Source organism: Littorina saxatilis, linkage group LG11, assembly GCF_037325665.1.
Source record: "Littorina saxatilis isolate snail1 linkage group LG11, US_GU_Lsax_2.0, whole genome shotgun sequence".
Classification (NCBI taxonomy): Eukaryota; Metazoa; Mollusca; class Gastropoda; order Littorinimorpha; family Littorinidae; genus Littorina; species Littorina saxatilis.
In genome coordinates, this window is record NC_090255.1 from 21,646,263 (window position 1) to 21,673,762 (window position 27,500).

Below are 27,500 nucleotides of genomic sequence, written 5' to 3' on the forward strand. Positions count from 1 at the left end.
TGCACCTGACCTGATCGTGACCTACACTGCCGGCCACACGACCTCTTCGGTCCACGGCAGGTTATGCATAACAAAGGTGCAGGCAGGTCTCTTTTTCACCTAACCAAGGTTACGAATGCTAGTGACCTGAGCGTGACCTTAGGCGCCGGGGGTCAGTCATATGACCTCTTCGGTCCACGGCGGGTTATGCAACACACAGGCGCAGACAGGTCTCTTTTTCACCTGACCAATGTTACGAATGTTAGTGACCTGCAGATCGTGACCTAATGAGTACTAAATACATAATGTGTAAAATTCCCACACAACTACGTAAGGTCGGACCCAAACTACTGCAAAGTCACACACAAAGCGCAAAGAGCATAATTAAAAAGTTATGATGTTGCGCTATATAAATGCTCATTTATTATTATTATTATTATTATCATTATTATTATTATCAACACCAATCGTTAGGACACAACTACCTAGGGTCGGACCCAAACTACTACAAAGTCACACACAAACACCAATAGTTAAGACACAACTACCTAAGGTCGGACACAAACTACTACAAAGTCACACACAAACACCAATATTTAGGACACTGGGCAAGTGTTCACACACAAATACCTATCAGGTCGCACCCAAACTACTAACAATTATACAAGGGCAGGTAAAACACACTATATCATGAGTTATCTCTCTTGGAAATTATAATGAATTTATTCAAGTACTGCTTAGTCCATAATGACCGTTTTTAAACTGCCACAACTTCTTTAGTTGCATAGGAACAAGATTGTTCTTATACCAAATTGCTCTCTTTGTCTCTCATTCCTACTCCTTTACACCCATGCTTGTCAGGGGCGGACGAGGAGGGGGGCACAGGGGGCACGTGCCCCCCCCCCCCGAAAATAAAAATGTAAAAAAAAATGGAAAGCTGATTCTATGACCATTTCTAAGTTCAAATGGCACCAGATGGCACCATTTTGCTTCTTTGGGCCAAACATTTTTTTCGGGGGGGCATGCCCCCGGATCCCCCTAGCAAATTCGGGCGCTTCGCGCCCATCACATTCACTTTCGACTCAAAGTGCACCCCCCCTCCTTACAAAGCAACTGATCCGCCCCTGCTTGTTCTCATTCCTTTATTTTAGTATTTTTCCAAATTACATCTTCTGTTCTATGTCTATCTAAATACGAAAACATCGCCTTATGTATGCATGTTTGAGAACATGGTTTAATAATTTAATATGCAACAATATGAATGTGATACATGCAGGTTGAAAACGACGTTAAACACCAAATAAAGAAAGAAAGAAAGATACATGCAGGTATTTGAGTAATAAAAAAACTCTGAAAGAGGAATAATAAAGCAGTTAACCTTTAAAAAAAATACTGACAACAGCGAACCAGTTTTCAGTTATGGAGCAACATTATATTGCCTCCCCAATCCGAGATTCGAACCAGCGCAATGTGCTAACAGACTTCGCTTCTTGTTTCCATTAAGAGATAGAGAGATAATAATACAATTTTATTTCATTTTCAACTCGGGCCACATTTTGGGGCTTTACTCCAGGTTCTCCGGTCTGCCCCCCCCCCTCCCCCTCAAAAATATTCTAAAAAAAATATAATGTTAACTAGGTTGGGTCTGGTGCACTCCAAAGTTGCGAGTTTGCCTTCGTTGAGAGGGCTGCCCGAAATTTCTCCCGAGGGAGATGAAAATAGAATCTAAAATGTCAACAAACAAACAAAATTCAAATCAAATAAAATAACAAACAAAAACACTATTAAAATTATCAAATAAAAAATCAAACAAAAAACATTAAACAAGGCAAAATAAAATCAAATAAAAAAATTTAAATTTAAAAAATTCAAATAAAAACAAACTAAGTTCAAATCAAAAGTTAAATAAAAATAAAATCAAACTCAAACAAGAGAGAGAGAAGGCAACACAGTGACGAGTTGAAGGGCACAGACTGGTGCCAATGCGAAAATATTTACCTTAGTCAAAGGGAGATAACTGCGATTTCATAAAATTTGCATAAATTTGTTGGTACTTTTATGGGAACCTGTCTTGGTTCAGAAAATGTTGGAGAGTTCCCTGGAACCTTCCCGAAAATCCTGCAACATGTTCTAAGGTTCCCTCCAAAGTTCCGGAAAAACCATCTATATGTTCCTGCCCAAACACCTAGGTTCCCGTATAGACACCTACACACACATAACATCGAACACACACACACACACACACACACACAAACACACACACAAACACACACACACACACATTCCATATATGTCTCTCTGTCTCTCTGTCTCTGTCTCTCTCTGTCTCTGTCTCTGTCTATGTCTGTCTATGTCTGTCTCGGTCTCTCTCTCTCTCTCTCTCTCTCTCTCTCTCTCTCTCTCTCCCTTTCGGAACCAGAAATAACGGGAAGCGGGGAGGGGGGGGGGGGGGGGCGATGACTGTTCGCAACCACACCTGCATTGCTTCTTTCTTATGTGTGTGTGCGATTCAGAAAAAAAACTACTGGACTGAGTTGTTTTATGAAACTTCACATGAGAGTTCCTGGGTATGATACCCCCACACATTTTTTTTCATTTATTTGATAAATGTCTTTGATGACGTCGTATCCGACTTTTTGTGAACGCTGAGGCGGCACTGTCACGCTCTCATTTTCCAACTAATTTAGTTGACATTTTGGTCAAGCAATTTTCGACGAAGGCCGGTATCGATTTTACATGGTAAGACAATGCTTGGAGCTAGATAAGATAATTTATGTTGACACTATGGTTTTGTCGCACATACCATTAGGTACAAGGTTCTTATCCCTATGTCGGTATTCCTTGATGGAACCATCTGCATTGTGGAGACGATCTAGACTGCGAAGCTACTTTAAGATTGTTACTAAAATACTGCGTTGAAGCTCAATGATGGTGTATCAAGTATAATTAAAAGTTCCGGATTAGCATATTTATCAAAGTGATAAGTGAATGCAATGTTCAAGTCTTGCCTATTGTCACCAGGTAATAAGTGTATGCCCCACGGGAGGGGTGGGTGAGTATGGTGACGCTACCGTTTTAATGGTACGTTGACTTTAACTCAGAAGACACAATATATTAACAAGGGATAACTATAGAAATGCGAGCAAAAGCGAATCCTTTAAATCCTTTCAATTGTGCAAACCGTTTATACAGGAAACTATCCCTAAAACTAATATTAATTTGTTGTTTAAAAGGTTTAAAGTTGACGTGACTGTCTGACCTCCAGACCGCAGTATATGCAATAATGATTTCATGTAACCAGCCTAATAGAATAATAACACAAATGCTTCCACTATGTTTTCAGATGGAAACGTGACAGCAAAGGCAGAGTTGTAATAAAAGACGGGAAACGAATGGCCCAGTTTATTGCTGTGCAGAGAAAAGACAACAATGAATGGGCACTACCTGGGGTAAGTTCGTAGCACTGAAGGTGTATTTTGATCTTAGGTATGTTTTATTGTGCTGATGGAAGTCAAAAAACAAGCATGGAACACATTTAAAATGTATGCCATAATGAGATTGTGGTTGTTGCTGGTATCTGGTTTCTTTGTGCTGGGTTTCTGGGTGCTGGGGTTGCGGGTGGTAGTATGTTTTGTGATAAAGGAGACAAACACAGTCACCAAGACATAGGAGTAACTGTTGCTTTGTTACATTGGGGGGGGGGGGGGTATATTTCTCGACCATTTAGAAGCATTTCTGGAGAAACTCGTTTGTTACAAATTGGTTCAATTCCTGCTCATAATAAATATAAAACATACAATACTGACAGAGTAGCCTTTATAACTGACTGTTAAGTATAATGACACAGTAATTGTGTGTTTTCCTTATTTAGTTCCTCGTGAAGTGTGAGGAACATATTTGTAGAGACTCTCATATCGACTGTGTTCCAACAGGGTATGGTGGACCCAGGAGAAGTCATCTCAGTAGCTTTAAAACGAGAGTTTGGGGAAGAAGCGTTGAACAGCTTGGAAACGTCACCAGAAAAAATAGACGAGATTGAGGAGCACCTGACTGAATTGTTTGAAAGCGGAACGGAGGTAAGAAACAACGTACATAAGCATATCAAAGAAAAAAATATTCACAACATGTAGAATGTTCAAGATACAAATTCAACAGTAAGACAAACAAGTTGATAAAAGTGATATCAGAACATTACTTTAGTCAATCCGTCGGCCAAATATATCATATCCATACATGTTAGGTTTCAGTAAACGATAGGATATACACCAAGATAACTGTCATGTCCTTTTTTGCTATTTCAAACATAGGTATAATTGTAAGAAACAATCGAGTTAATAGTTATAGTCGAATTTTACCTTAAAAAGACCGAGTTATTAGGCAAAAAAAAAAAATTGTCTGTTTAGGGTAACATGACAAAAAAAAGTAGGGTCGGTAGGTAGGTAGGGTTTTTTTTTTTTTTTTTTTGTTTTTTGTTTTTTTGTTGGTGTAAATGCTATGTTGGCTGAACATTCACTTCTTATATTTGATGAATACATGTTTCAAAACTAACGTATAAATAAAACAGAGAGAAAGGGAGAGAAAGAAACGCCAAATGTCTCTTTTTAGCATTTTTACCTCTTTTTTTTTTTTTTTTTTTTTAAATAAAAAAAGTTTTTGGGTCGGCGCCAAATCGATAGGGTCGGTCGGGTTACCCTAAACAGACAAATTTTTTTTTTTTTTGGCCTTACATTTTACCAGGAAAGAAATCACGCCTTTTTAACAAATGTAATTTCGATTATACAATTGTGCATGATTCCTGTATCCATAAAAATGTTAGTGTTATATTGCAAAACGACAGTAAGTAGAACACACACGTACAATGCATTATTGTGAGTCTGTGACATGCAGACCTCTGATAGTGTGTTTAAGATGGTTTAATAGGGCTAATAGACGATGTTAACAAAGTCCTGCACAGTCTTCGTTGTAAGTTTTTGTATGGTTAGTGTTTGGACTTCCGGTCAATCCGCATGCGCAGTCCCTTTTACAGGTGCGAATCTCGGCCTCCGATTGAAACACTGCAGAGTGTTCGTCATGGAAATTTTCTCGTTATTGTATGTGAATGCCCCTGCTAAGGAGCCTTCTGTGTATTTAGATTCTTTTTGTTTTGCTTGTGTTTTTTAGTCTTGCTTCTAGCTTGACTCGCATGCGACTTTCCGTGGTGGTGGCTTTCCCTTTTTGTTCTTTCACTTTTATTATCTTATTTCACTTTTGTCCCTATTTGTTCCCATTTTGCAGCCACCTCTGTAGGTTCGCGTGCGGGTCTAGCTCGCTCTTTATCCTCTAGTTTTCTTTTTTAAGTATGAGCGTCCTGGTACGAACTTTGTTTTGTTTTAATGACGTTAAATATTGTAACGAACTAATTTATAAACAAGGTAGTGTGGCCGGCGTTTTTCTGATATTAATTTCATGTGCCTGTATGGCTCACGCTGGACAGCCTATGGAGTTTTTCCCCGGAGAGCACGGGACGCATGTTTTGCAACAGTAATATTGTAGTAACGCGCAGTAATTTTTAGTTCACCTCTGTGGTGGATAGCCTGTATTCGTCGTCACTTACTGGGAAGCCGTTCACGGAACAAGATGTTTTAGGATAGATAGATTTTTTTGCTCTGTTCCGGGGCCCAGTGTTTTCTGCCAGCCTCCAGTTTTGTTTTAAGTTATTTTGTAGTTCAGGTTCAGTTGCTCGCCTTGAGTCTGTTTTAGATTATTGATGCTGTCAAAGGCGAGTATCCATTTCTGACTATGTTTCTTTTATTTACCGAATTCGTGTAATTTTCGTTTTGAATCTTTGTTTGTTATGACTTTCTGTCCGTTTCTTTGTCTTCTGTCCGTTTCTGTGTCTTCTGTCCGTTTCTTTGTCTTCTGTCCGTTTCTGTGTCTTCTGTCCGTTTCTGTGTCTTCTGTCCGTTTCTGTGTCTTCTGTCCGTTTCTTTGTCTTCTGTCCGTTTCTGTGTCTTCTGTCCGTTTCTGTGTCTTCTGTCCGTTTCTGTGTCTTCTGTCCGTTTCTTTGTCTTCTGTCCGTTTCTGTGTCTTCTTTCCGTCTCTGTGTCTTCTGTCCGTTTCTTTGTCTTCTTTCCGTCTCTGTGTCTTCTGTCCGTTTCTTTGTCTTCTTTCCGTTTCTGTGTCCTACGTTTATTCTATGTAGGGTTTTTCTAACATATTTTTGTCTTGGTGATTTTTTATTGATTTGCCGCCATCTTGTTTCGGCCGCCATTTTGTCGTCCATCTTTGATGTTTATGTTTTTAGGACACCTTTGATGTTTATGTTTTTAGGACACCTTTGATGTTTATGTTTTTAGGACACCTTTGATGTTTAGTTTGATGTTTCGAATTCTAAGTTTAGTTTTTTCTTTTCTATCAGTTTCCACCGCTCCGCGCTTCTCGCTCACCGCTCCGCGCTTCTCGCTCCATGCTCCACGCTTCACACTCTACTGTTCTGCACTCTCACTAAGCTAGTTCTTTCTACTTCACATTTTAGCTTTAATTCGCTTTCTAAACTTAGATTAGTTTTTCCGCCACGCTCCTATATAGGTTACTTAGCCTCTCCATAGATTTATGTTTAGCCTTTTATATATTGATATTATGAGCTGATTCCGAATTACTATGACATCGACATATTCACAATAAACTTTAATTAATGTTCCAATTCTAGTGTTCGTTTTGTTTTGTGAGCGCGTCGGTTCTTTATAGCACCAAAATTACATCCTCCAGAATTTATATAAGCCATCACAAAATCTTACAGCTACTCAAGGGCAAGCACAGTGGAAACTTTGATATTTTTTGGAACATTTTGGATTGTTTTCGAGAAAGAACTTTATGAACTTTTGTAGGCCTGTGATTAGGGCCACTGACTTTTGAACTTCTTATCCTTACGAATCTTGTGAAGAGATCATGAACCTTTTGTCTTAAAGGAACTGTGTTTCGTATCTAGCGAACAATATTTTAATTTATTTTTGTCGGGCCCAGAGCAGAGCAACTTAGGCATTATTTTAGGTTTGTTGACCATAGCATTGCACACTTCGTACTTCGTATTTTCTTCCCCTCTAGTGAGTGACCCGAGGTGTGCCGTTTTGAATTTTGTTTCTCTATATTTCGCAAGTCTTTGTTAACCTCTACGTTTTCACTTGACTTAAAGTATGGATGAGAAATTACCTTCTCATGAGAGTGCCGAGCTATCCCCTTACACTTTGAAGGTAGAGAGGGATGAACATTTTGCTTCGGACACTGATAGTCGTAAGAATGAAGGCGACCGTGATGGCGCTCAGGGAGAGACTCTAGCTGAACCCACTCAGACCCAGGACACTTTGAATTCAGATAACTTTCCCTCTCAAGCTGAACATTCTCCTACACAGGAAGGTTTAGGAACTGAGCCCTCCCAACAGGCTGCAAGTGCAGAGCATCTCGCTCAGCGAAGTAGAGAAGAAAGAGGCCCCGCCATTGTTAGGGCTAGACTTAATGCTGAGGTGAGGGAACTGTCAGACAAGTACTGGGCCATAAGCCGAGCTCATAAGAATATGATCAGCGAGTTGTGCACAGCCTTTAGGGAGACACCACACAAAAGAAGAGCCCTTAAAGCTCGTAAAATAACCCTCTGTGAGCACCTAGACGAGCTAAATGTAGCGAACTCGAGGCTTTGTCAAGTGGCTGAAAGTGATGTAGCTATAGAAGAGGATCTGAGCGATATGCACATGCAAACGGAGACGCTCAAAGAACAATATCACAGACTCTTTCCCAAGTTAGACCCGTACGCCTCCAGCTCGGACTTGACTTCCACAGTCGCTTCTGGAGGTGCTAGAGAGGTTTCTCTAGATGCTTCTTTGGCGGTTAGCGCAGCGAGATTTAAGTCCCAGCAAATGGTCGCAGATGAAAGGGCTAGACAAGAAGAGACTCTTTTGCTTTTAGAGGAGAAGGCTTCTAGGTCTAAAGCTTTGGCAGCAGAGAAGAAGGCAGAGTTGGAAAGAGAGTTGGAGAGGTCTATAGCTTTGGCTGCTGAGAAGAAGGCAGAGATGGAAAGAGAGTTGGAAAGAGAGTGTGCTCGTTTAGAGAGAGAAGCTCAAGATGAAAGGTTAGCTTTGAAGAAAAAAGAAAAGGAAGTTAAGGCTGCACTAGAGAGGGTGGAGAGAGAAGGCAAGATGCAAGAAGAGCATGACGTTTTTAAGATCATTAAAACTGACATAGAAGACCAGCAAAGGGCTAGAGAAAGATTCATGCCCCAACTACCTCGTGACAGCCCCATTGATAGGTACCTAGGTACTCACAACCCCCTGCATGTAGGTACACACATAGAGAGCATAGGAGATGTGGCGGTAGGGTATGATAGGCACACACAGCACACACAAGATACATATAAGCCTGCGACAGCCGACACCTACGCCCGCCCGCGTCACCAGCCGGCAGCCAACACCCTCGTCTCTGGGCAACATCAGCCTGCGGCAGCCAAGCCTGGACTCCCGCCACTTCAGCAGCCCACGGAGGTCAGGGCTTATGCCCCTTCGCATCTCCAGTCGGCCGCCGAGGATATCCGCGACACTCTTCGAGGCATCTCCAGGACCCTTGCCCAACCTGTCTCCGCTTTTCACCCACTTCCAGCAGCGGTCACAGCCACGGCTCCTACCACTACGACGATGACTACAGCCACCACGATGACGACAAGAGTCGGAGGCCAATTCGCGACCTCCTTTCGGCCTCAGTTTGTCAAAGCTGAGATTCCAAGCCACGAAGATCGTCCTCGCCAGATCTACGCGCCTTCCCGTTTCCCTCACAAATCCCTCAATCCATCAGCGAGACCTTTTCCCGGGCCTTTCCCTGGTCCTTTTCCTGCCATGACCTCCCGAGAGTCTCCGACCTATGTGCCAAGCTTTGCATATGGGCCTTCTGTCATGCATCCTCCCATGCAAACGCAGCAATATGACCACGCTGCAAGCTTTGCTCCTGACACGGACTACACACAGCATGGTTTTCAAGAGGCTCCGGTCACGAGCCCTTCAGACGTCTACTACGGGCAAGATGCATACCTTCCTCAGATGCAAGGCCAGCCAGCGCTCTCCGAGGGTTCTGCCCTAGCTCGTACTCTAGCTGAGGCTCTCCTGATCAACAGGTTACCGACGCAGGAGCCCACTACGTTTTCAGGAGATCCTTTGACGTACCCTCTCTGGAGGTCCTCATTCACTCTTTTGATTGAGCGGCAGGGCGTTTCTGCAGAGGAAAAGCTCCTCTACTTGGAGAAGTACTTGGACGGTCCGGCGAAGGATGCGGTCAAGGGACTCTTTCTGATCAGGGATGCCCAGGCCTATCAGCAGGCCCTTCAGACGTTGGAGGAAAGGTTCGGCAGTTCTTTCGTCGTTGCCAGAGCCTTCCGAGAGAAACTAGATGTATGGCCGGTAATCAAACCCAAAGATGGACAAGCCCTCCGCGCCTTCTCGGACTTTCTTGGACAATGCCTTGTGGCGAGCCGAGTGATAGGCCAGCTACAGAATCTGGAAGACCAAGCCTATCACAAGACACTCATGAGCAAGCTTCCAGATTGGTTGGTGAGAAACTGGGTGCGGAAAGTAAACAAGACCAAGAACGAGAAGAAACGCTACCCTACCTTTGAGGAGTTGTCAGCTTTCATCAAGACAGAGGCAGACATCCTTTGCGAGCCCCTTTTCTCCTCCAGCAAATCTGCCGCCTCTTCCACCTCACAGACCGCCAGTTCATCAGTCCCCAAGAAAACATCGTACAGTACGGATTGTTCTACTGCATCTGCATGTCAAGAGTGTGACAAATGTCTTTGTCAGCATCACGCGAAAACTGTCCTGAATACGAACTGCGACGAAGTCTGTCCCTTTTGTGCCGTTCGTTTTCCGACCAGCTCTTCTTCTCATCCTCTACTCAGATGCCAGAGGTTCGATGAGATTCCCGTTGAGGACAGGAAACACTTCATGTACGAAGCGTCCTTGTGCTTTTCCTGTGCCAGAAAGACTGACCATAGAAGTGTAGACTGCACTACCAGGGCGATATGCGACAAGTGCCAAGGCCCACATCTCACTATGCTGCATGGAGCGCCCAGCTACAGGAAGAAGATGCCCAATCAGCAACGGAATGCCCGGGGACCGCCAGATTCTTCAAGGTTTGTCTGTATCAGTCAAGATGCCCGTGTTTCTGCCTCTGGATCAGCATTCGCGACGACCAACAAGTCAGACAGACCAGTCAGAGCTACCATGATTGTTCCGGTCAGAGTTTCGACGAAAGAGAATCCCACGGTAGAGCATACGACATACGCGCTGCTTGACACCATGTCTTGCATCTCCTTCGTTACTGAATCTTTGAGTGACAAGCTGAACACTCATTCTGAGCCAGCGTCATTGAGGCTGAACACTATGACTTCTCAGAACACTCATATCGAATGTCAGAGAGTGACCGGATTGTGTGTCAAGGCCCTCAACTCCAATGTTTCCCACAACCTGAAAACGCTCTACACGACGGACCATCTCACCAATGACACTGAGAACATACCAACATCAGAGACCGCTCGTAACATCAAGCATTTGAGTCATATTGCCAGCGAGATTCCCCCGTTGCTCGAAGGCTGCACTCCCGGGTTGTTGATTGGCTACGATCATGCAGAGCTATTCATGCCAGAGAGAGTCATCAAGGGAGACCCATACGCCGTTCTCACACCGTTGGGTTGGACGATACTGGGACAAGTGTCGCCAAAACAGTCTGTCCATGACGTGATGCACGTGTCTCTTATAGAACAGTATTGTCCCAGCGAGTACGAAGGTGAATCAGTCACTTTCGTATATCGCACGACGCTCGCCGAACCCAGCATCTCCGACGCACTCCAGGTCATGGAAAGGGATTTTGTTGAATCGGAGACGGGAAACAGGTCCCAAGAGGACGTCAAGTTCATGGAGATCCTGGCAAGATCCATCAAGGTGAATGAGAAGAGCCACTACGAAATGCCCTTACCCTTTCGTGCAGATAACCCTGAGCTTCCCCCAAATCGTGATGTTGCACTGAAGAGACTCAACTCGCTGAGTCGCCGATTTGAGAAAGACTCTATGTACGCACAAGACTACTGCAAGTTCATGAGCGAGATCATCGAGAGCGGCCACGCTGAGAAGATTCCAAGAGACGAAGTAGAGAACGACAGATCGTGGTACATCCCTCACCATGGCGTGTATCATGACAAGAAGCCAGGCAAAATCCGCGTGGTCTTCGACTGCAGCGCACAGAAACATGGTCAGAGTCTCAACGGAGCACTGCTGCAAGGTCCCGACCTTTTCAATTCTCTCGTCGGAGTTCTTTGCCGTTTTCGCAAGGGAGAGATCGCCTTCTCGTGCGACGTCGAGAAGATGTTTCATCAATTTCATGTCACCAAGGAACACCGTGACTTCCTGCGCTTCTTATGGTGGGAAGATGGAGACCGCACCAGACCTCCTGTCGACTACAGAATGCGCGTTCACATTTTCGGCGCAGTATCGTCACCAGGTTGTGCCAACTACGCATTACAGCAGGCGGGACGCGACCACTCTCACGAAGACGAAGATGCCGCACAGTTCCTTCAGAATGACTTCTATGTAGATGACGGACTGCATGCTGCCAACGACGTCTCTTCTGCAGCCAAAGTTCTCATGGGAGCTCGAGAGATCTGTAGTAAAAGGAAGCTGCACCTGCACAAGATCACGTCTAACAGCGATGAGCTTCTCAGTTTGTTCCCTCCTGAGGAATGTTCAGCTTCTAAACGTCAGAATCTTGGAAGTGCAGTCGACACTGGCACTTTGGAGCGCACTTTGGGATTACAGTGGTGCATAGAAGACGACACCTTCACCTTCGCTCCCGACCTCAAGGAGAAACCGAAGACGAGAAGAGGAGTCCTTGCTACAGTGGCAGCGCTGTTCGACCCGCTTGGCTTCCTTGCTCCGTTCATTCTGAAGGGCAAGATTATTCTCCAGGAGGCATGCCGGAAGACCTCAGAGTGGGATGAAGAACTGGACGAGGTTTTGGAAGGCCTCTGGAAGAGCTGGATGGATGAGCTGCCCGGTCTAAGACAGGTCAGCATTCCGCGAAACTTTGTTCCATCGACCCTGGGAACTTTGACGCAGGTTCAGTTACACCACTTCTCCGATGCCAGCACAAGAGGCTACGGTCAATGTTCCTACCTACGTTTGAAAGATGAGAATGACAAAGTCCATTGCAGTCTTGTCATGGCCAAAGGAAGAGTGGCCCCTTTGAAGCAGGTAACTGTCCCTCGCCTGGAATTACAAGCCGCAACACTTTCTGCCAAGATGTCTTCATTTCTGGAAAAGGAGCTGAAGTACGAAAAGCTTGAGCACGTCTTTTGGACTGATAGCACTATCGTTTTGGCGTACCTCGCAAATCAACAGAAGAGGTTTCACGTGTTCGTTGCCAATAGAATCAGTCAGATCCTCAGAGTCTCTTCCGTCAGTCAGTGGAATCATGTCCCCACTGAGCAGAATCCAGCTGACCATGCCTCTCGAGGACTAAGCGTCAAAGAGCTCAACGCCTCTACTTGGTTTTCAGGTCCGCAGTTCCTGTGGCAGTCTGACATTCCGAGAGGAAACATCACAGCCATTGTTGAGAGAGATGATCTGGAAGTACGCTCCTGCAGAGTCACGTCCATTGCTGAAACATCTGACGTGGGGATGGAGACAACCTTTGCCAAGTTCTCAAGATGGAGCTTTTTGGTTCGAGGGATTGCAAAGGTTCTCAGGTTCCTCAACACCAAACGGAACTTGCCTGCTTTAGAAGTTCTGGCGTCGGAAGCTACAGCGGAAGAGAAAATTGTCCTCGCTACACAAAGAGAATTCTTTTCTGCTCCCAGCAAGTCTCGGGAAGGAACACTGAAGAAGTTGAACGTTGAGAAAGACGAGAAAGGATTCTACAGAGTCGGAGGAAGATTGAGAAATGCCAAGAACCTCATATGGTCCAAGCCAAAATTGCTGCCACAAGACTGTCATGTTTCCAAACTGTTGATCGCCGAAGCACATGAAACTCTGGGACATGCTGGCAGGACCAACGTCATTCACCACATTAGGTCACGTGGTTACTGGATCTTTGGAATACGTCGCGTGGTTGCGCAAGTTTTGAAGGATTGCGTCACATGCAAGAAGATGTACGGAAAGGAGGCTTCACAGAAGATGGCCGATCTTCCTTTGGACAGGGTTGAAGAATCCGCCCCGTTCACATCCTGTGGCATGGATTGTTTCGGCCCCTTCATTGTCGCAGAGGGACGTAGGCAAGTCAAGCGCTACGGCCTTATGATCACGTGTCTCTCCATGCGAGCGATTCACCTCGAAGTCCTGGATGATCTCTCTGCTGATGCCCTCATCAATGGCCTTCGAAACGTCATAGCCATCAGAGGTCCGATCAGGACGTTGAGATGTGACAGAGGTACGAACTTTGTGGGCGCTTCACGAGAGTTGAGGGAAGCTTGGAACTCCATTGAGAAAGAAGAGTTGAAGAAGAGGCTTGAAGATCGTCAATGCGAATGGATTTTCAACACGCCTAAGGCAAGTCACATGGGAGGAGTCTGGGAAAGGCAGATTGGCACAGTCAGACGAATCCTCAACGGCCTCATGCGCAAATATCCTTCCCGCTTGAGCACTTCCACCCTCAGAACCTTTTTGCTGGAGGTCATGGCTATCGTAAACTCTCGTCCCCTGTCCGTTGAGTCCTTGGAAGACCCCACCGGCCCTCTCCCTCTTACCCCGAACCACATCCTGACAATGAAGGCTGTCGGGGTACTGCCTATCCCTGGCATCTTCGATGGCGCTGACGTCGAGGCGAGGAAGAAATGGAGAAGAGTTCAGCGACTTGCTGACGAGTTCTGGAGACTGTGGAGGCTAGACTTTTTGGCCTCTTTGCGACGAAGAAGAAAGTGGCTTCTTCCCCAACGTAACGTTGCTGTCGGAGATGTCGTCGTGCTACGTGACGAAGCCGTATGCAGAGCAGATTGGCCTCTTGGACTCGTGACGGAGGTTCGCCCCAGCGACGATGGACTCGTGAGAACCTGCAAGCTCAAGACTGTCAAGGTCACCTCGAAGACGAGCCATTCCACTTTCTACTACTGGCGCCCCATCTCTAAGCTGACCGTGCTGGTGAAGGCAGACCCGGACACCCAATGACTTTTCCAGTGAACGTTACTGTTTCGACAGACCGTTTGTGCATGTTTTGGTCTGACGTAATCCGTTCGCCTTTTTTGACAGGTGGCGCTGTTTTGATTTGGGGAGAAAATTTCGTCTTAATGCAAATATTTTGTGACTTTGTGATTTCTCTCCATTTGTATATATGTTTTTGGTTCCGCATTTTGGAACGAAAGCTCTTGACAGAGGCAAGCGCTTAATGAATCGGTTTGTTTAGTCCTTCCCGCGTGCGGATGCCTGTGCTTATGATTAAGACGACTGAAGATGTTTTTCTTTTGTATTTTGTAGGTTGCGACTACAGTCTTTCATACTGAGTTGCGGGTTATGTAAAGGTGTAAGAATAATGTTGACACGATATGTTGACAGTGACGGACTGACGAAATATGATGTTACATTTGTTGAAAGAACACGTGTGATTTTTAGATTGAGACTCATAGAGAGTGCGTTTCGAACAGCTACGTTTTGGATAATGCCAAAAGGATTCTGTAACGTTTCGGATTTTTGTATTTTGAACCACGTATGAGAGTGCGTTTTGAACAGCTACGTTTTGGATAATGCCAAAAGGATTCTGTAATGTCTCGGATTTTGTTTTTGAACCACGTATGTATTCGATGATTTTTGTTGATTTTTTTTATGTCGACTTTTGTAAAGACTAAGATGTCTTCGAGGGGGGAATGTGAATGCCCCTGCTAAGGAGCCTTCTGTGTATTTAGATTCTTTTTGTTTTGCTTGTGTTTTTTAGTCTTGCTTCTAGCTTGACTCGCATGCGACTTTCCGTGGTGGTGGCTTTCCCTTTTTGTTCTTTCACTTTTATTATCTTATTTCACTTTTGTCCCTATTTGTTCCCATTTTGCAGCCACCTCTGTAGGTTCGCGTGCGGGTCTAGCTCGCTCTTTATCCTCTAGTTTTCTTTTTTAAGTATGAGCGTCCTGGTACGAACTTTGTTTTGTTTTAATGACGTTAAATATTGTAACGAACTAATTTATAAACAAGGTAGTGTGGCCGGCGTTTTTCTGATATTAATTTCATGTGCCTGTATGGCTCACGCTGGACAGCCTATGGAGTTTTTCCCCGGAGAGCACGGGACGCATGTTTTGCAACAGTAATATTGTAGTAACGCGCAGTAATTTTTAGTTCACCTCTGTGGTGGATAGCCTGTATTCGTCGTCACTTACTGGGAAGCCGTTCACGGAACAAGATGTTTTAGGATAGATAGATTTTTTTGCTCTGTTCCGGGGCCCAGTGTTTTCTGCCAGCCTCCAGTTTTGTTTTAAGTTATTTTGTAGTTCAGGTTCAGTTGCTCGCCTTGAGTCTGTTTTAGATTATTGATGCTGTCAAAGGCGAGTATCCATTTCTGACTATGTTTCTTTTATTTACCGAATTCGTGTAATTTTCGTTTTGAATCTTTGTTTGTTATGACTTTCTGTCCGTTTCTTTGTCTTCTGTCCGTTTCTGTGTCTTCTGTCCGTTTCTTTGTCTTCTGTCCGTTTCTGTGTCTTCTGTCCGTTTCTGTGTCTTCTGTCCGTTTCTGTGTCTTCTGTCCGTTTCTTTGTCTTCTGTCCGTTTCTGTGTCTTCTGTCCGTTTCTTTGTCTTCTGTCCGTTTCTGTGTCTTCTGTCCGTTTCTTTGTCTTCTGTCCGTTTCTGTGTCTTCTTTCCGTCTCTGTGTCTTCTGTCCGTTTCTTTGTCTTCTTTCCGTCTCTGTGTCTTCTGTCCGTTTCTTTGTCTTCTTTCCGTTTCTGTGTCCTACGTTTATTCTATGTAGGGTTTTTCTAACATATTTTTGTCTTGGTGATTTTTTATTGATTTGCCGCCATCTTGTTTCGGCCGCCATTTTGTCGTCCATCTTTGATGTTTATGTTTTTAGGACACCTTTGATGTTTATGTTTTTAGGACACCTTTGATGTTTATGTTTTTAGGACACCTTTGATGTTTAGTTTGATGTTTCGAATTCTAAGTTTAGTTTTTTCTTTTCTATCAGTTTCCACCGCTCCGCGCTTCTCGCTCACCGCTCCGCGCTTCTCGCTCCATGCTCCACGCTTCACACTCTACTGTTCTGCACTCTCACTAAGCTAGTTCTTTCTACTTCACATTTTAGCTTTAATTCGCTTTCTAAACTTAGATTAGTTTTTCCGCCACGCTCCTATATAGGTTACTTAGCCTCTCCATAGATTTATGTTTAGCCTTTTATATATTGATATTATGAGCTGATTCCGAATTACTATGACATCGACATATTCACAATAAACTTTAATTAATGTTCCAATTCTAGTGTTCGTTTTGTTTTGTGAGCGCGTCGGTTCTTTATAGCACCAAAATTACATCCTCCAGAATTTATATAAGCCATCACAAAATCTTACAGCTACTCAAGGGCAAGCACATTGTAAGCACTACAAACATAGTCAAAGTCTCTCTCTCTCTCTCTCTCTCTCTCTCTCTCTCTCTCTCTCTCTCTCTCTCTCTCTCTCTCTCTCTCTCTCTCTCTCTCTCTCTCTTTTACTATCTATATCATGTGCGTCTGTATTAAGTGTTTGTATAAGGGACAGGTTGTAACATTAGGCTTTGCCTAAAACCTCTATCCTTTGGTAATAAAGTTCAGTTTCAGTTTCAGTTTCTCTCTCACTCTCTCTCTTTCTTTCTCTCTTTCTCTCTCTCTCTCTCTCTCTCTCTCTCTCTCTCTCTCTCTCTCTCTCTCTCTCGCTTTCTGTCTCTGGCCATCTTTTTCTTTATCTTTTTTTCTCTCTCTTTTTTTTTTGTTTTTTGCTCTCCCACCCTATATCTCTCTCTCTTTCCCTCTAACTTTACCTTAACCTCTCTCTCTCTCTCTCTGTCTCTCTCTTTCTCTCTCTCAGTCTCAGTCTCTCTCTCTCTCTCTCTCTCTCTCTCTCTCTCTCTCTCTCTCTCTCTCTCTCTCTCTGTATCACTGTCCTCAAACTTGGAGTTTCTTACATTGATTACTTAACGGAACAAAGCCTGTCTGTGTTATTGTAATCCAATCTGTCACCAAACTGGATTACGCTTTCATGTAATTTTAACAAGGCCGACATTGATGCCATGCAGTTTACGACAGCTTCGTTGTAAAACAATAGGTTATTCGGACTAAATGAACGACTGTGTCCGGTTGTTGGCATGCAGTCATGGCAAAATGAAACAGCTAAAAGAGCAAATAAAATAAAAAGAAAGACGACAATAACATGAATGTTTGAGGAGAACAAAAGATGGACTATGAGAATTGTACAGACTAAAGAGCACATCATACTTGATCACTTTGTTTTAGATATATCGTGGATATGTAGATGACCCTCGAAACACAGACAATGCCTGGATGGAGACCGCTGCCATACTTTTTCATGATGGTCATGGTGACAGTGTTGCCAAATTCAAACTTCACGCGGGTGAGTTGTTGCACCGGCTTGGGAAGGGGGCGGGGGGGGGGGGGCGGAGGGGCAGTGTGTTAATGTTGTGTCTGTAGTTTTGAACTGTGCCTTCTTTTTTTAAGTTTTGACTAAATGTTTTAACGTTGACCGGGAATCGAGATGAGGGTCTGGTGTATGTGTGTGTGCGATTCAGAAAAAAAACTACTGGACCGAGTTGTTTTATGAAACTTCACATGAGAGTTCCTGGGTATGATACCTCCACACATTTTTTTCATTTATTTGATAAATGTCTTTGATGACGTCGTATCCGACCTTTTGTGAACGCTGAGGCGGCACTGTCACGCTCTCATTTTCCAACTAATTTAGTTGACATTTTGGTCAAGCAATTTTCGACGAAGGCCGGTATTGATTTTACATGGTAAGACAATGCTCGGAGCTAGATAAGATAATTTATGTTGACACTATGGTTTTGTCGCACATACCATTAGGTACAATGTTCTTATCCCTATGTCGGTATTCCTTGATGGAACCATCTGCATTGTGGAGACGATCTAGACTGCGAGGCTACTTTAAGATTGTTACTAAAATACTGCGTTGAAGCTCAATGATGGTGTATCAAGTATAATTAAAAGTTCCGGATTAGCATATTTATCAAAGTGATAAGTGAATGCAATGTTCAAGTCTTGCCTTGTTTACATTTGCAGGCGACGATGCAGTTGGCGTCCAATGGCTAGATCTTGACAACCGCCTTCAACTTTATGCAAGTCACGTCGATTTCCTCAAGAAAACTGCCAAGAAACTGAAAGCCGGTTGGTATGTTGAGGAACATGATTTGAAAACTAAATAGTTGGTATTGTATGTGAGTTCATGGGGATATTCTTAGGTGGATTCTCCAAAGAAAGCACGTCGATGGATAGAGACGAATTTGTTTTTCATTTTCTCAGTAGTCAATCCTTGCATATTACAAAGTTTGTTGTCTGTCAAATAGCTGAAAGATTCTTCAGTAGCTTGTTTCATGTTAGTAGTTCTTGAAAAGCCGAAAGTCATCTTAGACGTTGTGTTTATGTCAGGATTGGTACCAATGCGCTGCCATGTCTGTATCATTGTGTTGTTATTTGCTTCCTGGAAATGAACAGTTTAACCTGTAACGTTAACTTGCCTGCACTACATGATTTTGTGTGATGTTTAACTAATATTATTTTCTTGTGGTGGTGGTGGGGGGGGGGGGGGTTGTAATATGTAATTGCTCTCTATATTTACATCAAAGACAACACTGAGATGTTAGCAGTGTTTAACGTGGCACTCTATGCTCCGACAAAAGTGCTTGACAGACTGAACACTATCCTCTTTAAATTTCTGTGGAAACGTAAGTATTCAAACACTAAAGCATTTGAGAAGGTTAAACGAACAGTTTTGTGTGATAAATTAGAAATGGGCGGTATTAACATGATAAATATGCATGATATGCAGACATCCTTTTTGTTATGCTGGGCAGCTAGGCTACAGCAAACATATTTTCAAAATTGGAAATTAGTTCCAAGACATTATTTTGACGCTCTTGGAAGTCGTCTGTGTTGTTTTCAATCAACTGCCACCCCGAGACAGTTTGTAGGCCTGATGAGAATAAAATCGAAATTTTGGCAACATGTTTTTAAAAAAAAATAGATTGATAAATAGACATTTGTTTTTTGTAGAAAAAGAACGATTTATTGATCAATGTTTGTGGAATAATGCAGGTATTGTTTTTAAAAAGAATGTTTTGTGTTTTGAAAATTGGATTAAAGCTGATGTGAATGTTGTACGTGATATATGGATAGACGGTAATATTGTCCCGTATGAACAGATTTGTACCACTGTTGGTTATAGCGCCACACGGCTTTTTGAGTATAATGCTTTGCACACGGCCCTCCGCGCGCGTGCGCTGCGAGAGGACACAGCAAACGTGTACACTACATTGGGGTGTGCACGTTAAAGATCCCACGATTGACAAAAGGGTCTTTTCTGGCAAAATTGTATAGGCATAGATAAAAATGTCCACCAAAATACCCGTGTGACTTGGAATAATAGGCCGTGAAAAGTAGGATATGCGCCGAAATGGCTGCGATCTGCTGGCCGATGTGAATGCGTGATGTATTGTGTAAAAACAATTCCATCTCACACGGCATAAATAAATTCCCTGCGCCGTGAATATGTGCGCGATATAAAATTGCATAAATTAAAAATTTTAAAAATAATAATACATCCCTGCGCTTAGAACTGTACCCACGGAATACGCGCGATATAAGCCTCATATTGATTGATTGATTGATTGATTGAAACGCGAGCGACGAATCTGGGCCTTGTCTACAAGACCTGTTAAAAAAACTTCCCCCAAACAGTTCCGCGCTATGTTAACAAATGCAAAAGCAAGCGTACCCTGCTCTGTAAAATTCTGGTTACATAAATATAATATTTCCATTGACGAGAAATATTGGCTCTTGGAAATTAAATGTACAAGCGAGGAAATATTAAAGTTGCTTCAATGGAAAATATTACATAATATTTACCCCACAAACATTCATTTTTACTCCACAAGATGAAGTTGAAAGAAAATAAGTGACAGTCCATCACAAAATCAGTCTTAAGTCGAAATTTGGATGATTTGAGTTAGTTATTATTTTGAAATTGTGAGGCTTTCCTGGATGTTTAAAAAAAAAAAATTAAAGCTCTAGGTCAATAAATAACGATATTACGGCCATTTTTATGAAAGAAGTTGACCGGCGGCCATTTTGAGAAATCGGGCTTGAAAGTTTTGGAAGGCACCAGCTTTACATTTTCCTTAGCAACGGGGGTTGAAAATTAACCTAACCCTTCCAAATGTTGCACGGGTGTACTTTGATATTTCATGCACTCTTTAAATCCAAAACGAAGGGTTAAAAGAACAATTATCACCATTTTTGAAGGCTCTGTTTACATCATACATGTGGAGGAAAACGGTCAAATACATGTCATACACATCAACAAACATTTTCACTGTCATTATCAGGAATAAAGAGGTTACATGCATCACACCCACGTTTTTGTAGTTTGACAAACACTTGAACAAAATCAACTTACTTGTATCAATCACTTTGTTGGCATCGAATAGGAATACGTACAGATCAGAATGTAGATCCCAAACACAGGAACTCCTCCACTGTGACAGTCTGTTCACCACAAAAGCTCTTGCACATCAATGTTGACACCACCTCCAACCTCACCTTTATACATGTCTTGCACTGAGAGCTGTAGAGCTACAATCTCCTCCGGATCAAACTGGGTGATACATCCACGACGAGTATTTCCGGGTGCAGCGTCAGGAACTTTAATCTGTTTGCAGCCAGTTCCATTGGCTTTGCAGCAACGACGGCGAGTTCAGCGTCACTAATCTCGGCGTCAGATGCATCAGAATTGGAGTCACTGAATCCAGCAATGTCTTCGGCAAAGAAATCCGACAACAAATCTCGGAGTTCGTGGTTATTTTCAAGCGAATCGCAGTTGAGAAGCGCTGTCAATCGGCGTACATCAGCCATGGTTTTGCGTCCGTAAAGGGATAGGAAATGATACAGTGTTACTTCCCCCTGGGATGATTTGACCAATGAGGAGGCCGTTGCTAGAAGGCAGACAAGCTGATTGGTTCAATCTTAAAGTTTGTTTACGTCACGATTTCCTTATTTGGAGGAAGTGGACGGGTATTTTTAACCAAAGCACTACACGGCGGGAAAGCTGATGCAATGAGCTTTCCGACAGTACCAAACATGTTGGGGCCCTGTCAGGGATACACTAAGCAAACTATCGGTCAAAGTGAGGCATTTTGATGTTATGCTTGACTTTTTTGATGAATGTATTGCATTTAAATCCAATAATTTAACTATTTAGCGATTGATTTAGACATATTTGTTTGGTTGTCATGATAATTTGGGGTCTACAGAACACGTTTCTGCAAAAAAGTGAATTTCTCCCAGATAGACCCTCAGTGCCTTTTCCTCGAACTAGCTCGCTTTCGTCTGCTGCGACTTAAGACTGGTTTTGTGGTGGACCATTAATTTGTGTAGTCTTTGTAACGAAATAGATTATATTATTGAGCACTTTTTTTGGAAATGTAGAAACATGAAGTTATTTTGGGAACATGTTATTAGATGCATTTTTGTTAATACGAAAGAAAATGTATTGTTTGGTTATTTACCAGGAATGCATACCCCAACAAACAAAATCATAAATCATATTTTGTTGATAGCAAAAATGTGTATCAGCAAGTTTAGATATGGTAAGCCTATTGATTTAAATGTAATGTTTAATAGCGAATTAGGGTTGAGACGTTTGAGTATTTTGTAAATGAAAATGTTTAAGTTTATGTGCATATGCATATATATGCATATGTATGTGTGTGTGTGGATTCATGATTATGTTGATGTCGCAAATTTTGACACCGCAGACACAACCGCATAGATTAATACATTCTTGTCCATTTATGTATTGTAAGAATTCGCGCCAAAAGTAAATGTTAAATGTGCTGTGCCACAGATTAATGTACAGTTAAACATACAGATACCAAATGTGTTATATAATGTTAGTGTTTATCGATTAAAAAGGCACGCTTAAGCGTCTTCCAAAAAGTCATAAAAAAAAGAAAAAAAAAAAAAAAAAAAACCTTGGCGATTCACACACAAATTTGCATGCAATAGAGAACATTTCTGGTTATTTTTCTCCGAAGAGGTTGTTTTTCAGTTCATTAAACGTTCATTGAAATGTGTTGTGTGTCTTGAATAAACTGTATACTTCTTAGTCAGTTTGGTGTGTGTGTGTGTGTGTGTGTGTGTGTGTGTGTGTGTGTGTGTGTGTGTGTGTGCGTGCGTGCGTGCGTGTGTGTGTGTGTGTGTGTGTGTGTGCGTGTGTACGTTCCCACTTGTGTTTGTGTTTCTGTGTGTATGTGAGTGCCCGCTTGTGTGTGTGTTAGTTTGTGGTGTGACTGTGTGCATGTTCCCTTGTTTGTGTGCGCGTGCGCGCGTGTGTGTGTGTGTGTGTCTGTGTGTGTGTGTCTGTGTGTGTGTGTGTGTGTGTGTGTGTGTGCGCGCGCGTGTGTGTGTGTGTGTGTGTGTGTGAAATGACATCACTTTACGATTCCTACGCATTCCCATTTTATTTTGTCTTTCAGAGTTATGTGTACAAGACGTGCTTTTTTCAAATTCAAAATATGTCAACTCAGTTTGTCATCACAGTTGTACATTTTTGAGCCCGCGTCGATTTTATCATAGTAAATGCACAATACAATATAATTGTATCTTGAAAAATTAGCAGAACATATAGTTTGTGTACAAACTTACTCTTTGTTGAAGTCAAAATTTGAAATCCCCAGGTTCTACTACATGCATAAAATCAACAACTAGTGGTTTAAATCGTGCTTGTAACGGAATTTCATAAGCAGGACAAAGCTATTATTAGGTAGCGTGAGTGTTATGAGAAACCATCTCTTTACCAGAAAAACAGGAGAGTTAAATCGGTAACAATCACAGTACAAGACCGTGAAACGATATAAATAGCACATATGTCTGTCTGAAACCGAAAGATTAACATGGAAAGCCCAAGAATTGCCATCACTAAGATGTGTACGGTTTGGCCACTTCACGCACGCACACACGCATGCACACACGCACGCACACACGCAGGCGCGCACGCACGCACACGCACGCACGCACGCACGCACGCACGCAAACACACGCACACCCACACTCACACACAATTGATCGAATGTAAAAAGGATTAGATTTGCGTGTTCTGTCTCGTCGCACTCGGCTGTGTGTCATTGTAACGTTAAGAAAACGTGTTTTTGTCAGCCTTCTTGAAATCTAGTCAGTTGATATATTGGCATTCATAGATCTTCCCTCGTGTTGTATGGCTTTACGTGTTTAGAATGTCATACAACATGTCCTAACGTTGCAATAACACTTAACACCCACATTGATACATTTGTGTTACTTGTTGTACGTTTGCGAACAACTATATTTGACTTTAACTATAACCATATTTGAGAATATAATTATTTCATATCAGCTGTCAACGACTTGCCACAATGTTTTTACATTTCATATACTACCAGTCATGAAATACTCGGCGGATGCGTTTGAGTGAAGATCTTTGTGATGAACACTTTTAATTTATTTGTTCTTAAATAATATGACTGGAAAGGTCATTCATTTTAGGGCTCCTAACATTGTCAAGAAACACTGTTCATATTGATGTTACCTGAAGTAGCGTCTATACAGTGGAACAGACAACACAGCTACCCCCGAAAATTAGATACACAAAAATAAGGTTAATTCCTGTGTTAAAATAGACAACAAAAATCAGATCAGTTTTTCGATTCGCATTAACATATTTTCTTGAGCATTCGCTCGATGTTAAAGCCCCAGTATGTCTCAAATGGTTTACAGAACGATTTAAATCTTCTCATGAAAAAAGCAGTTCTAACCTTATCGAACACACTTGCAATGGCATTCGATAGCATTAAATGACACAGTCCGTTTGAATGGCTATTTAGCTCGCGTAAACTACACACTTGTTTTCGTGGTTTATCTAATCCCTGAGCCATCGTGAACCCGTGTGATCCACTTTCCTTTTTTTCACGATTTAGTAGTCAGTTTGTGATTTCAATGCGACTCACTGTATGCAATAGCACGTTATTGCGTACCTCTGAATCTAAAACGCAACAAACGGCTGCGAATCACACGAACTGAGCTGTGGCGGTTGACCGTTCATAGAAATTTGGCGACAGGCAAAACATTCGTCTGCTACGAGAACCACCTTTTGCGGGACACACTTCCGGGCTATCTTTTTTTAAACTTTCAAAACTTCGAGTTGTACTGATCTTGTCTTGATGAGAAAAACAAATCTGTATGATTTAAAAATGTTTGTGTAAAATGCTGTCAATTTATTATTTAGATTTTAAAAGTTAGGTCTAGCGCCAAAACCCGCCCGATCGGACAACCCGGCTCGCCACGCAAAAATAAATTCGTTGAAAATTGCTCGCTCTTTACGTAGGGCACCTAGGATGTTCTCAAGCGGTGAGTGTTCAAACGAAAGGGTGTTTGTGCTGTGTGTAAAAGCCTGACTGTGTCTGTGATGGTTTACGGGAGGCTTACTGTGCCTTTAACTAAACAATGAGCGTATGTGTTTGTGTTGATGTGTCTTCCTGTTTTTCTTCTTCCCTCGCACATTTGTTTAATGTCAATGTGAACATCAATACCTGCAAATCAAAATGCTTTTGTTCAACAATATGTCACCCTCCACCACGGAATGCCTAATATAATTATTTCCGGGGGGTGTGAGGTATCAGTGTGAGTGTCACCTTAGTCACATGCTTAAAACTAGAAAAGTTTTCGCTCTTTTCTAAAACGGTTTTCACCACTAGATAGAGCATACTCTTTAAGAAATTGTAAAAATATAAAAATCATGCAATGGTGACATGCAACATTACTCATTTCGTGGCACATATTTTCTCTCGTTTTCTCTCGCCCAAGTCATGCAGGCCTTGACGTTCACTTTTGCATCAACGAAAAACACAAGTATATTAATAATCGCCTGAAATGATTGTTAAACATATATATAAACATTGGTTTAATGATAAAAACAGATAAAGACGTATAGACAGAATGAAAACAATCTGTGTGAGCGAGAGAAAGAGGGAGAGACACACACACACACAAACACGCATACTGACGCACGCACGTTTACGTCCTAACGCAAACGATACCACAAGAATATAAACATTTTAAACTTTCTGAAGGTACACTTATTTCTATTTTTGGACATGGAAGATTGTGAACACTTTGAAATAACGTTTACATGTCACTCAACATGCATATTTATTCAGAGAACGATCACTTTTACCTCTTCTGATTCAATTTTTCAGTGCAAAAAAGACACGGTCAATTGTTTTAATTTTTAGTATGTAATTGCGTGGACTCTTCACTGCATTTTGTCCTTTTTTGGTTAACATCGCGCAAATGCTCTGGGAAATATGTTAATGCGAATTGAGAAACTGATCTAATCTTAAACTACGAAAACGTCATGCAATGACCATATTTCCAGCCAACCGGAACGACACGTTACAATAATTCCAATAGAAAACATCATCACAATAAACGTAAGCCAGGGATTTATACCACTTCCAAAATAGGTCATGTGATTGTAATTGATTGGACAGATACCCCAATTAATAACACAAGCCTTGTTTATTTGACTCTTGGCATGTCATCATAATTATTCAACATTCAGTATCATAAAGTCTGTCCGATCGATTTATCTCATTTTGTCTCACTTGTTTCAACACGCTCTGAAAATATCACAGAAAATATAACAACGAAATTTACTATTTTAGTCAATCGGTGTCCGAACTTTTTAACTCAGTCAACCACGTCGATTGACATTCATTCGGGCTCTCTACTTTCAAACGTTCAAAACTCCGAACTGTATTGTCTTTGTCTTGATGAAAAAAGAAGTATTTCGTGTTTCAACAATGTTTGTCTGACAAACTTCAATTTTGTATCTAGATTTAAAAGTTAGTTCCAGCGCCATAATGAGGCGTCCGATTCGCACCTAAACGTCCGCGCAAAATAAATTCTTTGAAAAACGCTCGCTTTTTATCGAAGGCACCTAGGGTGTTCTCTAGCGGTAAGTGTTCAAGCAAAAGTATGTTTGTACTTAATGTAAAAGTCTGAAAGGCGAAGTGGGCCTTAAAGGGCAGTTACAGAATGGTGTTTCTGTGAAGTCGTTCAAACATTCTATTAACATATAAACTACTCTTGTGTTCAATTGTCTGACATATTTAAAGTTTTTCACAGGGTACTGTCCAGTGAATATGGATCAGGAGAGAGGTTGTTTCACCCGACAAAGCGTATTCAGGTGGTGAGATTGAATATAAAACTGAAAATAAATGATATGCATCTGATACATATTTACATAATTATAAGACAACATTAGGACTTGAAGTGAAATAAAAAAAATCAGAATAGAACAACACAAACACATGTACATTGTAGTTAGTCTTTATTTGAAAGACATCATACACCTACTAAGCGTTTTGACCAAACCAATTTGAAGAAATCAACAAACAGAAAAACTTTGGCTATGCCTATAAGTGTTTCTGTGTTTGTATGTTTGTTCGTCTGTGTGTGTGTTCGTGTTGTTATTTATATCTGCGTGTGTGATTGTTTGTGTGTACATTCATCTGTGCGTATATCCGTCTCTGATTGCACTTTAGCGTGTATGTTTGTTTGGTTGTTTGCTTGTTTGTTTGTTAATGTTGGTATCATGTGCGTACATTTTCCCTGCTTGTTGAGTTTTCACTTGCTTGGTTGTATGACTGTTGTTGTCGTTTATGTTGGTGTTATTGATGTTCTTGTTGTGGGTATTTTACATTTGGAATACTGCTTAAACAATTAAACAACAGCTTGTTAAAGTTAGCGGGCAGCTTGGTTGGTAGCTGCATTGGCCTGGAAACAATCATGTGTGTCGCTATCGGCTTGAGTTCAACTCCCTCTTTCTGCGAGGAATACAACTTTGTTCAGACTCTACTCAGTGTCCGAACACCCCCGTGCGTACGCATGCGCATGATAAAGATCCAAAGTTCACAGCGAAAGTCTCAGGGCTTGAAAACATGAACACACACAAGCTGGGAAAAAAGAAAAAATGGGTAGCGCCGTACTGTATGACAGCTCGCTTTTATTTGGGAAACAGCAGCCGAAATTTCCAAGAGGGCAACCTTACAGGACTTATAATATATCGCATCCTATTCTTTCTTATCGTATCCATAACAAAAGCAAGCACTCTATGGATCAGTCAGTGTTTGATAACCTCATGTTGTTGTCTTGCCCAAAATGAAGCAGATACCACACTTTAATTAAAGGACGTTAAACCAAAGTACCAATAGTAAGCACACCATTC

The 27,500-nt window shown here is 42.1% G+C and overlaps 2 protein-coding genes across 2 annotated transcripts in view; one reads left to right on the top strand and one right to left on the bottom strand.

Moving 5' to 3' along the window:
- The first annotated feature begins 7,697 nt into the window (after window positions 1-7,697).
- On the top strand, window positions 7,698-14,147 carry LOC138979508 (uncharacterized). The gene is made up of 2 exons (XM_070352219.1): window positions 7,698-8,285; window positions 8,919-14,147. The coding sequence occupies exons 1-2, from the start codon at window positions 7,698-7,700 to the stop codon at window positions 14,145-14,147; spliced, it is 5,817 nt and encodes a 1,938-aa protein (XP_070208320.1).
- Window positions 14,148-26,590: 12,443 nt separating this feature from the next.
- Window positions 26,591-27,500, bottom strand: part of LOC138980832 (lens fiber membrane intrinsic protein-like) — a 19,659-nt gene continuing 18,749 nt past the window's right edge. The window contains exon 3 of the mRNA XM_070353714.1: window positions 26,591-27,500. This exon is cut by the window's right edge and continues 271 nt beyond it. The gene's annotated coding sequence lies outside the window, so the exon portion shown is untranslated.